This window comes from Puma concolor, chromosome D3, assembly GCF_028749965.1.
Source record: "Puma concolor isolate L17-30 chromosome D3, mPumCon1.1.hap2, whole genome shotgun sequence".
Classification (NCBI taxonomy): domain Eukaryota; kingdom Metazoa; phylum Chordata; class Mammalia; order Carnivora; family Felidae; genus Puma; species Puma concolor.
The window spans coordinates 55,640,927-55,657,966 of record NC_141678.1 but is presented as its reverse complement, the minus strand read 5'-3'; the positions used below and the strand labels follow the sequence as shown (position 1 = coordinate 55,657,966).

At 35.7% G+C, this 17,040-nt stretch overlaps 1 protein-coding gene across 11 annotated transcripts in view; it reads left to right on the top strand.

The window, feature by feature from the left end:
* Positions 1–17,040, top strand: part of NOL4 (nucleolar protein 4) — a 436,192-nt gene that overhangs the window by 348,848 nt on the left and 70,304 nt on the right. For all 11 annotated transcript variants that reach the window (XR_015242528.1, XM_086682717.1, XM_086682710.1 and 8 more), the window contains one exon: positions 9,790–9,970. Coding sequence is in view for 10 of the 11 variants with exons in the window: in XM_086682717.1 (XP_086538843.1) it covers positions 9,790–9,970 (181 nt within the window). In the remaining variant the exon portion in view is untranslated. The remainder of the gene's footprint in view (positions 1–9,789; positions 9,971–17,040) is intronic.

The window sequence follows — 17,040 nt, the reverse complement described above, 5'->3', positions numbered from 1 at the left end:
GTTGGGTCAGTCGTGAACAGCACTGTGTGTCATTCTGGGTCCCAGCAGGGGAGAGAGAGAGCACAGTGAAAAGAGGAATTAAAGACTATTTAGTAATAGGACTATGTACGTAGGCATAAGATGGCCTAAGGAAATGAAGAAGAAGATGATGAAGCATCATCTGGGGCTGGCAAGTGAGAGAAGCGTGGAGAAGCAATGGAAGGGAACTGTTAACAGAACCAGAGTAAAGCTCTGGGAGAGCGGCTGTTTCACAGGCTCCAGATTCAGCCACAGAGGAACACAGACATGCCAGAGCATAGCAGGTCAGGAAAGGCTGCGGGGGGATAAAAACCCACACCCTGTCATTTCTCAACCTCTGAAGCATGTAAGGGCTTCCCGTTGACCAAATCCTAGCATCCAGAGAGCAAGAAGCCCAGCGAACTAACTTCATACTGGTTAACACTGGTTCTAGAGAGTGCATCTGAAGTGGAGGAAATAAGAATATTCAATTCAGTAGCAAAAATGTGTGTTGTTTAAATATTTTGTTATGACGCAAGTTCTAGTCTGAGCAATGTGAATGCTTCTGTGACATAATGAAACAAAACCCAGGGATCATAGAAATCTTTGGATGTGAAGAATGTTTCATGTCAAGTGTAGAATGATTTGTGTGTAATGTTCATATGTGGACACACACACGTCCCCCGTATCTTCATATAACTGCCTCTTTTCTATCAGTTTTACCAAAGCCAAAGGCTTATGTACTTCTTTCAGAAAGGCCTTCCCTCTTGGACACCCATCTCCAATTATTCTTTTACATCACCATGTTTTCTTTCATTATTCATGGTTACCACTGTCTGAACTTATTACATATTATAGTTTTCATTTCTTCCTCTTGCCTACTCTCTTCTTCCTCCCCTACCTCTATAGGTCCCTTGAGGGCAGGGATTCTGCCTATTTTATCTGATGATCTATCTTCAGCACCTAGCTGGATGTGTAGCCTACTAAATAAGACATTTAATAGAACATTGTTTTAAATAATTGTATGAGAATTCATCCTGTGTTGTACATATGAGATGATAAAAACAGGGCCTATTCAATATGGCACCGACCTCTAGCTCAGGAGACTGGATGAAGGTATCATTAACAGAAATCCAAAATTCAGGAGGCAGAGCAAATTATGGATGGAGAAGTGAAAGTATGAGAAGAAAGTGTACAATTTTGACATACTGATTAGGAAGCACATGTGGAGTATTCCGGTATTTATGTCCAGTGAGTAGTTGAAAATGACTCGGGAAAAGGTCTTAACTACAGATTGAGATTTAGGGGTCTTTGGTATAGAAGGGATAGATGAAGGGATAAACACAGCTGAGATCTTCAAGGAAAATTATGCATAGAAAATAGCAGACTCAAAGAGAAGCAAAATGGAAGAAAAGGAGAAGCTTAGTTATACCGTTTCTACCAAAATTTATTATGGAGAAGGATAACATAAGCCAATATCTTAAGGAAGATAATACCACCACAACAAATACACAGCCGCCAAGAACATTAGTGGATTTACTTGTGTATATTTTTGAGAAGTTAGAGCACTCCTAAAAATTAATGACTTCTTGAACAACAAATTAGTTTTTCATCATAGATGTAAATAAAATTGTAAACTTTAAACCTGATGTATGAAGAAATATGCCAATGGTGCTATTTCTTTTCTTACTATATACCCTACACCCACAGTCACCATGGTAGATCAGCGCACATTACATAACTAAGTGACAAGTGACAGAAGTAGTACTATTCGGGAGAGGAACATTAACAAAAAAACATAGTGTTTTGTTTATGTATACACATACCCATACATAGTCAGTCATAAGCACTGCATGTTAAATTTATCACTAGGTTATTTTCAGTTCATTTCATGTTGTCTCATGCATGTTCCCTTTAAAAGTTAATTTCACACTAATATAAAAGCATTATGACTCGGTGATTCAGGCATCACCATTTTGATGGCTTTTCTAATTACTTTAGTTTGACTATTTCATAATTAATACACTTAAAATATCCAGATGGGTGGGTAATTTGTACACCCAGATGAAATCAAATTAGAATAACCTGTAAGCTTTTATTCCAACGTGTAGGTGTTAACATCTCAATTATGTGGCTCCTTCAAGATACACAATTTGGATGGAATTATGTTTACTATATGATTGAACGTAACGTTTGACAAAAGTAGCTATGAAGGAATCCATCATGTAGAGTGACGTTAGGAAGGGATTGTTCTTCATTCTGCTCAGGCAACCACGCTGGCACGCCTGTTTCTAATTTTGAAATCGTCTGGGATTACCTTGCAACATCAGTGTGGAAATAGCATCATTAGTCAAGTTTCTCTGTTTGCTCAAAAAGAAATGTGGAAAGATGAAGATTATCTGCCATGGCCACTTGTTGTTGTTGTTTTTAACTTTAATTGTATTTTTAATATCTCTGCTTTCTAGTTCAGTCTAATTTTCTTAAGCCAATGATGAAAACTCCCAGGACCATACTGAGAGGATTTTGGGTAACTGACATCCGGGATAAATAAATAGTATGTGAGGGCTCCCTTTTAAAGTTCTTAGCCTGAGTTTTGTTGACTTATGTTTATGTAGCCATTTTTGAGAAGGAATCTAAAGTTTCAACATAACATAAAACTGTGTTAAAACATAGTTTTAACATAAATTGCAGCTTAGTCGTGTATTTTAGAAAAACTGATACCCACGGAAATGAAAAGAAAGTTTGTTTCTCTTGTCTTTGAACGTGACACACATTATTTTAATTTGTACTAAAACGTTAATCACAACAGTACTAATACCTATTAGTTTATTTCAGCATTAGCCAATAATATATGGATATTCTATATGGATAAAATAAAATAAATATCAGAATTGATAACTGACAAAATCTAATTAAATCCCTTTATGAAGCCCCTTTATGGATCACAGATTTGATTACATTGTAGATAAAATAACATACCTCTTCAGGCTGCCCAGCATCATACCCTAGGTGGCCAGTGTGCAGATTTAGCCTTAATCTTCTGATACCATTATGTCAATAGGATTCTTATGTAGTAGCTAATGGTTAACTCCCCCCAAAAAAATTTTAATGCTTCTATTGTGCTTCCCAAACTTAAAAAAATTTTTTAATGTTTGTTTATTTTTGAGACGGAGAGAGACAGAGCATGAATGGGGGAGGGTCAGAGAGAGACAGAAGCAGGCTCCAGGCTCTGAGCTGTCAGCACAGAGCACGACACGGGGCTTGAACTCACAGACCGGGAGATCATGACCTGAGCCGAAGTTGGACTCAGCTTAACCAACTGAGCCACCCAGGCACCACTGTGATTCTCAAAGTTTAATACTAAATATACTTGTTCTAAATTTGGTTAAAGCTATAATATTCTGAATTTTTATGATAGCTATAATGTTTTTATAGCTAGAGGTTTTGACATAGCCATCATGTTTAGGTCTTTGCTTTGAGGGAAATTTTAATTGTTTGAATATAATTGTCTTGACACTTTGAATTTCCCATCTTCTGTAGGATATTTGGTTCAAGGTCTTTTGGTCTATAGCAACCTGAGGACTGAAGAGCTCATTTATATACATTTGAAGTCTTTGTTCTCTCCTATAATATCTTTTAGTCTCTATTTGTTCTTCTTGCATTTTTTTCATAAAGATAATTGTATACAGAAGAGGTACAAGAATTTCAGATAAATAGGTCTTATTTCTTTTGTTTAATGGTGGCTGGGGGATATTATTAGAGATTTAAGGAGAAAAAATATTTTGTTACTCTGGAATTTAGGTTAGAATATGAAGAAGGAAAATACTATCTTTCTCCATTAGTTTGATGAAAGCCATAGCGAAGCCTGATTTATTCACATAACACTTTCTGATTTCACACAAAAAGTAAACTTAATTTTTTTAACCTTTATTCAGTTTTTCTGAGAGACAGAGACAGAGCATGAGACAGAGAGTGACAGGGAGACACAGAATCTAAAGCAGGCTCCAGGCTCTGAGCTGTCAGTGCAGAGCCTGACGCAGGGCTCGAACTCACTAACAGTGAGATCATGACCTGAACCGAAGTTGGCCACTTGACTGAGCCACCCAGGCACCCCAAGAAACTTTAAAATAAGTCTTTGAAGAAAAAGATTTTGTTTGCTCTTCAACATTAGATACATACCTTAAAATTTTGCGAACAATATTAAAAATTAAATGACAAACCATCATCAGATATAAAATATGCAAATAAAACCTAAGACCAGCAGAAGTAAGGAAATAATAAAGATTAGAGCATAAATAAAAGATATGGAAACTAAAAAACAAAATCATATGACAGATCAATGAAACCGGAGCTGATTCTCTGAAAAAATTAATTATGAGAAAATTCCTATGTATTGGTGCCCAATGGCACATTTAGATGATTCAGAATATTTCCCTGCTTTTTTTTTTTTTTTTTTTTTTTTTTTTTTTTTGCCACTTTAAGTTATGACCAGAGTATGGAGTGTTATCAGAGGAAGTGACAGAAAATGTGGCTGCCAGGATTGTTCTCAAACTCTGAAGAGCTTTGGATGCCAGCAGCTCTGGGTTTTGTTCTTCAAGAAGAAAGAAATCTCAAACTCTTGAAAGAGAATTCAACATGATAAATGATTTTATTTTTTTTTTTTATTTTTTTTTTTTTATTTTTTTTTTCCAACTTTTTTTTTTTTTATTTATTTTTGGGACAGAGAGAGACAGAGCATGAACGGGGGAGGGGCAGAGAGAGAGGGAGACACAGAATCGGAAACAGGCTCCAGGCTCCGAGCCATCAGCTCAGAGCCTGACGCGGGGCTCGAACTCACGGACCGCGAGATCGTGACCTGGCTGAAGTCAGACGCTTAACCGACTGCGCCACCCAGGCGCCCCAAAATGATTTTAAAAGATAGGTTTGAGAAGATGTGGACAAGATGTCAAGGGGAAAGCACTGGTCAGGAGGTTATCACATTAGCCCAAAGGAGAGATTATGGGGCTCTGAATTGTGTATTCTCAGTGAGGGTTTCTCAGATGTACGCCAATCAGGGTCCTTTCCAAAATGGAGCCATGAGGACATGGGTGTTGTTTGACTGAGAGAAGCCTAGTGTAGGAGAAAAAATAAATCTTGGTGTGATGCATTAACAGAACGAGATACATTCATTGGTGATAGAACAGGTCTTGTTTTGTTTCTTAATTAAAAATGTTTGCAAGAGATATCTGGAGGGAAGAAAACATAAATTTAAGTTCAAGATATTAAATCTGATATGCCTGCATTTCCGTTTGTTCAGGCATGAGCCTCAGAGAGAAGGCCAATATTAGAAGTAAGAATTTGAGTATGACAGTTACACTGGTAATATCTGAAACCATGCCTGCCATGGTATCACCAGGTAGAGCATTGCAACTATCTTACCAAAAGAGAATATTAGGTTAAAGGGGATTAAGAAAAAAATAATTTAGGAAAGTTTTTTTTTCTTTTTAATCAGTAGAGCCAAAATTGCAAATAAAGGTATGGTTTTAAAGATGTTTTGAGTTGTTATAAATGTAGATTTTTAAAATATTTTAAAAACTCAGGAGGAAAAATATCTCAGGAGAAACAAAAATATCATATGATTAGGAAAATACATTTTTATTCCCAAAATATATTAAAATTTAACATTTAAGATGCCAATTTGGTATTGCTTTGTTAAAATTGATTTTTCTGAGGGCCAAAATTAATATAATATGCATATAAAATCAATGACCAGGGCACCTGGGTGGCTCAGTCGGTTAAGCATCTGACTTCAGCTCAGGTCATGATCTCAAGGTTCATGGGTTCAAGCCCTGCATGGGGCTCTGCACTTGGAGCCTGCTTGGGAATCTCTCTCTCTCTGTCTCTCTCCTCTCCACCTCTCTCTCTCTCAAGAAGAAAATCAGTGACCAAAATATTTGTATCTGCTGTCCAATTTTACTACCTCAAAGGAACATTACTTTTACATTTCATTATGGTCATATTAACAAAGGAAACCAAAGTTGAGTGTTAGAAACCTATAGAAAAAGATATTTTTTTAATATGATTTTTTGGGTCAATAATTAAATGGCAGACTGTTACATGTAAAGTTGAAATTCTTTTGATGTTGTCAGAGGGTATATGTGCATGGAAGCAGGGGGAAGGGCAGAGAGAGAGGGAGAGAGAGAATCCCTAGAAGGCTCCAGGCTATCAGCACAGAGCCCGATGTAGGGCTCAATCCCATGAACTGTGAGATCATGACCAGAGCCAAAATCAAGAGTCAGAAACTTAACCAACTAAGCCTCCCAGGTGCCCCAAAGTTGAAATTTTTAAATGCTAAGTCTGTATGTTTATTTTGGTAATAAAACTTTATGGCCATTAGGAAGAATTTTAGAGCAGATTACTTTGCGATATAATTCTTGCCATTCTTGCCAACCATATATCTATGTTTACTGGGTTGGGGACTATATTTATTTTGTGTTTTATATTTAAGCCAATAGTTCTCAAATCTTTATGGTTTAAAAAATCGTGTGTGTGTGTGTAAATAATGCTACAAAGAGAGTCTGTTAATGTAATAACCTGTTTTCTAAGAGTTTGATAAAACTCTGAGTAACAGCTATCTTGCTGTGGTTGTGGTTTCTCAAGTCAGAAACACAATCTACCTTCTCTCTTATTTCACATCTTATCTTTAGGCTACTTGGATTTGGTCAAAAGATGTTTTCCCTTATTATCTTAGTGGGTTTGGGAGCATCTTTGCAAAGAACAGTCTTCTGTGTTGGCATCTTAGTTATTTGTATGGCCAACAGGGGGAGAAGATTGTATGGAATGCTGCTAACTGAACGAAATAAATGACTCCCTGAGTGTTACTATATATGTGTGTGTGTGTGTGTGTGTGTGTGTGTGTGTGTGTGTGTGTGTGTGTCTGTTGTTGGCATCGTCAATCACTTCTCATCATCTCAAATAATAAGTACATTTGCTTTAAGTGCAGACCTTTTTTTTTTCTAAGCAGTTTTAATGGAAGCTTTGATTCTCTCAGATATTTTATGAATTTCCCCATAAACTCTTAGCAATGTACTTAGTTCTGGAACACTTGCTATCAAATGGAAGAAGAGAAGCTTTTAGAAAGTGGAGATGTTTTCTAGTAGTTTATATGTGAAATAAATTGTACTTTCTTGCCCCATCAGTACTAATAAATCAAAGGATAAATTTAGAGCTTTAACTTAAGTAAAAACGCTTCTGTCATGTAGACTACAAAGAGCATGAAAAGATAGGAGAAATCCAATAACAATCTTGCAGAAAGCTCAGGCAAATTGATGCCTGAATTATCCATATGTTTACTATTTTGCAGTGATAAGCTTCTTTGAAGTCTGTGCAAGCTTCTTCACCTTAAAAAGGTGGATCACAAGTTCCTTGCCCAATGATGAACTAAAAATGTAATTCAATATCGATGCAACATTGCCTTACAACTTCTAATTGCCATAACGATGTAAGGTAAAAGGCAAAAAAGAAGAAAGGTATCTGAATTATTAAATCTAGCAGTACACTTTACTGGAATTTTCTAACTATAGATAGAGAAGACTTAATGAAAACATACAATAAACATGATAGACGGTAGAAGATATAGTCTAAGAAAACGTAGAATTCTTGGGAGACATAATAAAGACATTGTAACATTTTCCAAGCAAAGTTTTTTGGAATCTATTGTCAAAAATTTGAGTGGAACCAATCAAATTTCTTTTTTTTTTTTTAAGTATCTGTCCAAATTACTTGAGTAAAGGATTCCTTAGGCATCTGCACTTAAGGAATTCAATCTATATGGCCCAAGTGCCAATCAGGTTCTGCAAAGTCTAGTTGTCTCTGTCCAGTTTCTGAGGATAAGGTACAAAAGAGTACAAACCAGTCTTCCCAAAGACAGTGACAATGTCAAATCATTCCCAATCTTGCCTTCCATCTATAAGTAATCACACATCCTATAACAAGCCTATATTTTGTGTAATGTGCATACTTCAATACATCAAGGCTATATTTATCGATAAGGCCAAAGTCTTGTTACAGAAGTTACTATAAGCATTTCTTTAATTTGTTGTATATTTTTAATCAGAGAAATCTGAACCAAAGCAACACTGCATTATCTAGTACACTGCTGGTGGTCCTTAAATCACTGATGCTATCTTATTTTTATGGAATTTTTAACAGAAAATTGAAATACGTCTCATAAAAGCCGGGATAGGATTTTGTCTGATTTTTGAGGAATGAAATTTATTTCAGTGCCTGAATATGCAGTCTTATAAAATATTGATATTATCCCATTTTAAAAATAATCTTCATAGCAACCCAGGGGCAAGCTGTCAGCCTTGAGAAGTTTGGGAACTAATAATTAAAAGTTGCTTACAGAGGTAAAATGTGACTCTAGGGGATATTTATTTTTTTATGTCATTAAAATCTATGCTTCTTTGAAACCAGTAACAGCAATCGTTCATAAGAAAAACACGAATTAACTTTATATTAAACTTTTGCCCAAAAGATACTGCAGACCAGATTTTATTGAGGCTTTCATATGTTTTATTTCTCAGCATATAGTGGACTGCCAAGAACATTAATAATGCAAATCTGTGTTTGAACACAAATGACTCCCTACAAGGCCTGTTTTGATTATTAATGGAATTAATTATCTGCCTGCTCTATGCAGTTACTGTGGTTTGGAATAACAGTTAATAATGAAAGACTAGGCAAATTTTAAAAATAGCATGTTTAATAATACGAATTAATTCTATCCTACAAAGAATCAGTGAGCAAATATTGTGGAGACAATGCCTTCTCTCTTCTCTCTTTTTACTCATCATGAAGAAACTCCTCCTATAAGTGTATTTTATTGTCATTTTTCAAACACAGAAAAATAGACTGGGATGTTTAGAAAGGCCACCAATTTTGCCAAACTGGGAACTCAGATTTTATCATGTTGCCCAAGTAATTTTCAATCAGGAAACTGGGAAGTTATGCAAGTAAGTGGAATTGTTTGAGGCTAGCCCCTACCAGGGACCCCAGAATTGCTTTCAAGAATCGAATATTCTGCCTTCTTTCAGAGTTTCAATGGCTACATGTCTTTACAGAAAGAATACTTCACACAGCCTGGTGGTTTTCATAATGCTGTAGATGCAGTGATTTTATGAATGTAGATCAAACACGGCATAACGGCACGTCTTTGTGCCCTCGTCCCACAATCTCTGGAACACTCTGAGTCATCTCCCCCCAGAAGCCTTACAGTTCCATGGAGCGTAGTTAAAATCTATTTCTTTATAGAAAAGAGAAGTCATACGCATAAAAACAAATCCATGGGTAAACATCATGTATTCACCTATCAATGTTCTGACAAGCTTTACTCATTTAATAAGCTTAAGCTGAATATATAAGACCTGTCTGTGTTCTACTGTGGAGGAATATATATGTAATATGTAGGATAATGACATAGTGTATATAATATTATATTATTATATATATGATAATAATATACATTTAGGTTGATTTCACCTCTGGGCTATTGTGAACAACTCTCTTCATGTAATTTTAAATTCAGTTGGAAATTGCTTGCAAATTTTGCTCCACCTCCAATCTGTCTCACATCGTTACTTCCTTTTAGCCAAGTTGTTGAAAACGTGCATGTGTGCCAACTTGATGTTGACCATATATGTGTATTTTTTTCTTATTCAGTGCCGACCTGTAGATAACAACGAGATGGTCGTAGTCAAGACGAAATAGTACAGTGACTTGACAAATAATGGAATGCTGTTGTCATTGCAGGACGAATCTACCCCAGCTGACAAACAGTGTAAACCAGAGGCGGCCCAGGCCACTTACTCAACCTCAGCTGTTTCAGGCTCCCAGGAGGTGTTGTACATCAACGGCAATGGGACCTACAGTTACCATAGTTACAGAGGTCTAGGAGGGGGACTGCTTAATCTGAATGATGCTTCCAGTAGTGGTGAGTCTTTACTATTTATTGTGCTTTTTCTGTCCATTTGGGGATAGCAAATTCTCTAAATCTGAGAGAAGAAAATGAATATGCCTTGATAAGCAACAGTGCCAATCTGCTAAAAACAAGACCATTTAATACAGAATATTTGTCTCCCTACCCGGATATCTCCCTATTCTGTTGCTGTTTCTGAAAGTGGCAGCACAGTTACGCAACTGGAGAATTGGTATTTTGTATTCAAAAAAAAAATCTCAACTAGTGAAATAGCAAAAAAATTTTTTTACCAAATAGTTATACATTCTTCCCCCCAAAGCTGTAATGCACTATTCATCAAGAATAATGACACATTTTCTCAGTGTTCAAAGAGGTTTTTGGTTTGGAAAATATGAGGCACCAGGAACTTTACTTGATAAAACACACGCAGTAAACCTAAGAACATACACGTGGAAACAACACAGAGAAACGACCAGTGGCTATCCATGCCCCACCAGCACTGAATGGTGTACTAGGGCCAGCTCATACCAGCTCATTCTTCGTAAATTGTTAGGAATTTCTTGAGCTTATATACCAAAATGAATTGCAAATATATAATATAAAAGGAATAAAATACGTGGGTGAATTTCTTATTACTGGGTCGTAGGAAGTGCTTTCCTACACTATACTTAAAATTCAGGGAAAAAATAAGTTTCATTACACACATGCATGCACACACACACACACACACTTTTGCATGACAAAAAACACTATGTGTTTATGTGTAAAAATAAATCATAAATTGGTAACATTGTTAGCTACAAAAGGTTAATAAGCCAATACATGAAGTTCTTCTAAAAAGAAAGAAATACCCAAAATTATATATTACAACATAAGGCTAGAAAGTAAACTCACAATTCCCAAAGAAAGCCATGCAAATGTCCCATGCAAATATTAAGTCCCTTAAATATGGGTAAAATTACTCAACCCCGGTCGCTTCTAATAAAGAGAAATGAAGATTAGCAAAAATCCAAATATTTATACAATATTCCTTTGACAAGGCTGTGGGGGAAATGAGGACTCTCATGCACAGCTTGTAAAAATGCAAAAAGTTGGGGTGGAATTTGGCAGTATCTAGAAAAGTTAAGTATGCATTTACCATTCAGTCCAGCAATTTCTTTAGGAATTTCTTGTTAGGAATTTATCTCAGACACATATGGGCAAAAATACAAAAAGATATATGCGGAAGGGTATTCATTGTAGTGTTATTTATAAATGCAAGAAAAAAAGGACTACCAATAAAAATGTCTATCAATTGATGGCTCGTTGACTCATTTTGAGTGCATCCAAACAAGGGAGTAATATGCAGCTATATATACTCCAAGTGGTGAAAAGTACCACAGTTTGCTAATATTCATTAAAGAAGGACTTATATAATTTTTTTAAAGTGTATGTAGAGGCAGGAATGCGGGAGAACAGTTTGGAGAAAGGAATATAAGCAGAATTCTGAAAGCATAGTTGGTTTTTATATTTTTATTTTAAAAAATTTAACTTTGAACAGTTTAAATACATAATTGTGAAGCAAACGGACTTGAAAAATTCCTGATATCCAAAGTAAAATGATGCACATGAACTCTATCTGTGTTCACGAGCAGTTGGCATAGCCCCCACACAGAGGAAATTTTCCAAGTGATCTCAAAAACCATAATTTGATTCCACAGCATGCAAGCCTACGATAAAACCTTAAACTATTTTCAGTAATCATATTATTTTGGGCTGTTGTCTGTGTATTGTGGTTTAAAGCAAAGTTGTAATTATTTTGATGTCTGTGAAAGTTGGGATTTTTAGCAAGGGGCAAAGTAGATATAGACGTAAAAGCAATATGTTTAAGGAAAAACTCCCATTATTGTGTATTTGAATTGGTAGTATCAGTGAGAATTCAATGCATTTTTTGTTTTTTTTTTTAAAAAAAAACATATTTCTTCTTCCACTGAAAATTGCCTGAAAGAAATACCAATTTCAATTTTAATATTTAATTAGGCTTGTGGGCTTTTAATAGATTTCGGAGCAAATTGCATTATTGATGTCAAAGGAGTATATACTCACAATCATTTACTTTTATAATACTGCAAATATGCCCTGAGTGTGTTTGGGGGTTACTCTGCCTTGAAGGCTGGGGCTCTTTGGTCTGCTTTAAAATTAAATGTGCTCTAAGGACAGAATCACTGAGCTTTCGTCTGAAGCAGTTACTTTCAACTCAAAAGAGGGGTGCCCCAAGTTGAAAGGAAAAAAAGAAAGCATCTCATTTGGGAAGAAAACTAAGTTTTAAGTGTATATTCAGTTTTTCCAAAGCTAGGGAACCTTATCAGCTTTTTTCAAGTTTTGTTTGTAGTTAGTGCACAAGTCAGAAGGAAAGAGAAAATTTAATACCAGAAGGGGAAAACAAACAAAACCTGAGCATTCCTTTTAGCCTACAAAGCTGGAAACTGACAATTCTTTTTAAATATTCAACATGGGAAGTAAGACCTGATAGGTATTTCAGGACTTATCAAAACCTTATCAAAAGAATTGGGGGGGTGGGAGTGCATTGGCTATAGGTTTTAGAGATAGAAACTGTATTTTTTAGTCTTGAAAAATCATTCATTTATTAAATTATTTAGCATCAACTAATAACAATAGCTACCACTTAGCAAGTCCTTCTGGAGCTTCCACGTAATCTCCGTTGAATCCTTACACAGTCCTCTGAAGATATGTTTTGCAATTTGGTGGAAAAATTAATTGAACTTGCCCCAGTTAAAAAAAATAATAATGCCTAGACACCACTTGCCTTTTTCCTAGCATGAAAACCACTGAGCTAATAATCTGTGTAAAGGAAGCAAGTACTAAAGTATGTGATATCCTTAGGTATGAACTAATCTACTTTTTGACTCCAGAAACACTCCCATTCTGGACATTTTATATAATGAATGGATCATACAGTGTGTGGTCTTTTATGTCAGACATCTTTCATTTAGCATGATGGTTTAAAGGTCCATCTACATTATAATATGTATCAATACTTCATTCTTTTTTATTGCCAAATAATGTTCCATTCTGTGGCCATGCCATATGCTGTTTAGCCATTCATCAACTCAGGGGGACTAGGATTTTTCTCACTTTGGGGCTACTACGAATAACACTGTAAACATTTATGTACAAGTTTGTGTATATATGTTATGATTCTTTTGGGTATATACCTACAAGAGGAATTGCTGGTTTATTCTTATGGCAACGCTATGATTAACATTTTGAGGAAATAACTCAAAATGAGATAGATGTCTTTTCATTTATTAACAATCTTTAAAAATTTTTCTTAACTATGTCTTGTCATGCTTACACTACAAGCTTTATACTTCTTTGATTGCCGTTTCCTTTTGTGATGTTATTGTAGATGGAATGCTTTCCTTAAAATATTATTCTATATTTTTCCTATTTTTGGAGAGTGGGTAAAGTAGCAGTATTCATCATTTAAATGTTTGGTAGAGTTGAGGAGTGATGATATCTGTGCCTGGGTTTTTCTGACAGGTTTTCAATCACTAACTCTCTTATTATAGGTTCACTTATATTGTCTCTTTCTTCTTGAGTCAGGTAGTTTGTGTATTTCCAGAAATTTGTCCATTTCAACTGAATTATCTAATTTATTGACACAATTATTCATAGGATTCCTTTGTAATCCTTTTTGTTTTCATAAGGTCAGTAGTGGTGTTCCCTCTCTAATTTCTGATTCTGGTTACTTGAGTGTTCTCACCTTTCTTCTTGGTCACTCTAGCTAAAGTCATGTCAGTTTTCTTCATCTTTTCAAAGAACAGCTTTTGGCTTTATTTATTTTCTGTATTTTTTCTGTTCTCTATTTCATTGTTTTTTTTACTCCCATACTTATTATTTCTTTCATTTTGCTTACATTAAGTGTAGTTTGTGCTTATTTTCCAGTGTCTTCAGCTGAAAAGTTAAGGCATTTATTTTTTTCTTCTTTATATATAGCCATATTGTATTTTGTCTTCATTTACCTTAAAATGTTTTCTAATTTATTTTTTCTTCTTTGACCCACTGGTTATTTAGGAATATTTTATTTAATCACCATATATTTATAAATTTCCCAATTTTTCTTAATGATTTCTACTTTTATTCCATTGTGACTGGAAAGCATACTTTATAGATTTCAATCCTCAAGTTAAAAGTTTGTTTTATGACCCTGATTGTGATCTGTCCTAAAGAATGTTCCATGTTTACCTAAGAATGATGTGTATTCTTCTAAACACAGAATATTTAGCACCCCATCTGTGGTGGGGTCTTTGTAAATGTATATTATATCTAGTTGATTTATAGTGTTGTTCAAGTTTTCTATATTCTTGTTGATTATCTGCCTAGTTATAATATCCATTATTGAAAGGTTATTGAAGTCTCCCACTATTATTATTGAATTGTTTACCTTCATTTCTAACAGCCTTTCATTTATTTTGGGACTCTCTCATCGTGTGTGTGTGTGTGTGTGTGTGTGTGTGTGTGTGTGTGTATTTATATATATATGTATATATATATATATATATATTGTTTTTGTTATATATTATTAATAAATTGTCTCTCTTATCATTATAAAATATCGCTCTTTGTCTCTAGTAACTTTTTTAATGTTTATTTTTGAGAGAGAGTACACCCATGCGTGAACAGCAGAGGGGCAGAGAGAGAGAGAGAGAGAGAGAGAGAGAGAGAGAGAGAGAATCTCACACAGGCTCCATGCTGTCAGCACAGAGCCTGACTCAGGGCTCAATCTCACCAACCTGACCTGAGCCGAAATCAAAAGTTGGATGCTTAACCAACTGAGCCACCCAGGTGCCCCTCTAGCAACTTCTTGTATCTATGTTGCCTAGTATTAGTTATTTCTGTAACACCAGAAAAAGGCAATGGTAACTTGGATTATAGGTAGTGGTAGTACTGAAAATGAAGAGAAGTGGGCAAAATTTTGGACATGGAAGTGACATATAAAAGAATGCAGGACAAATTGAATATTGCTTACCTCTACTCAAATACAACCAAAATAATTTACCTTTCCTTCCTAAATGGCTATGTAATTTTGGAAACCCAATGCCAAATGAAAATGTGGAGCCTCTTATTTAAAAATTAATATCAAGATGGTGATAACAGAGCATTACACAAAGCATGGTTAGTTTTTTGGTTATTTTGTGTGTGTGTGTGTGTGTGTGTGTGTGTGTGTGTGTGTGTGTTTTCATTGTTTGTTTTGCTTTGTTTTGTTTTTGAGAGAGAGAGAGAAAGCCTGCATGTGCACATGGAAGAGGGGAAGTGAGAGAAGGAGAAAGAGAATCTTAAGTAGGCTCCACACTTAGCATGGAGCCTGATGTGGGGCTTGATCTCACAACTCTGAGATCATGACCTGAGCTGAAATCAAGAGTGAGATGCTTAACTGAATGAGCCAGCCAGGCACCCCACATGGGACTCTTCTGAGCACGGGATGTTGTGAAACACATACATGCCCCACTTTGTTCCTTTATTTAGCAAATTGGATGAACACTGTGTTTTCATAAAAATGGCAGATAGTTACTGGTGGGAAGAAAGATAATATATGCAAAGATGGAAAAGATTAAAGATACAAGTGAGGATATTTTGAGTTTTTTGAGGAGAGGAGAAAACGGGCAACTGCCAATCGTGAATAAATACTGAAAAGGAATTTAAAGGAAAAAATTGCTATGGATTATTAATGAGCAATGATCCAAAAAGAAAAAAAAAAATGGTTCTTCTTGGCTCTATGGCTCTCTTTCTTTTTAGGAAAATGATGTTATCTAGCCCTTTTATGCCTCAAGGTTCACCCACCTGAACTTTTCTTTGACCTGCCCTTTTCACCCCTATGTCCCTCATTTACTAGTCATCTTTTAAATCCTGCATTCAAAGCCTGGATAAAATGTGGTCATAATTTTCATAGCATCCTGAGTTTGTCCTTTGAAGGATGTACCACAGCGTATGGCCACATACACACACTACATGCCCCTACACACATTCACACACATATGTTATCATACTACGTTGGTATCCATTCCTCAGTTTTATTGCTCAGTGCTATTTAAAAGCCACATGGGGAACCTGGTATAGATCCTCCATATGCCACCATGTAAGTGGTTAGAAAGCAGGTTTGATAAATTAGAAGTTTAAATGTAGGTATTGTAATACTATGGTGAGGTTTACCTTGTATGTAAGTTACCCCCCAAAACCTATCATAGCGTGAAAGGTCTAAAGGGACCTGAGAAATAATTTGATAGCGACCTCTATTTTTTAAAGGCTATAGAGAAAGAAACAGGCCAGGAAAGTTAGGTACCTTGCTCAAAGTGACACAAGCTGACTTTTTGGTTATTTAGTTCATATGTCTTTTGGTTTTTATGTATCGATATAACGATCTCCTGAGGACACAGCAAAGGACGATGCTGAACAATCCAGACTGTGTACTGCAACAAAGAAACAGGACTAACAGAATAACCAGTGTGGTGTGCAACATGCCAACGTTCAAATGGGTGGCTTTCTTTGAGCATTGGCTTTGGGATGAGTGTAGGGGAGTTTAAGAAAGAAAAAAAGAAAGAGAGAGAGAGAGAGAGAGAGAGAAAGAGAAAGAAAGAAAGAAAGAAAGAAAGAAAGAAAGAAAGAAAGAAAGAAAGAAAGAAAGAAAGAAAAGAGGCAAAAGACTAGTCTTGATAAATAACAGCTTCAGGCTCCAGCCAAAGAGAATTTCTCTACCTCACATTTGAAAAATGACTCTAGCTATAGTAACAGTAGCACCACAAATGGCTAATTACAGTTGTGAAGGAGCTCTCATTACTGGTTTTCAAAAGTCCATACTACCTGTAACACTGGCAGTGGCTACTGCTATTTTGATAGTGCTTGGCTTTTGCTTGTTTTTATCACAGAAAGGCATCCTGATTGGTCAGGCCCACAATTTCCTTTATTTGGGAACTTTCTTCATAAATTCTGGAAACCCCAAACGTTCTGTCTTCTAAACACGGTATTATCTTTAGCTTCTTGCTTCATTTTTAAGACATCAGAATAGTCATTCCCTGTAACAGATT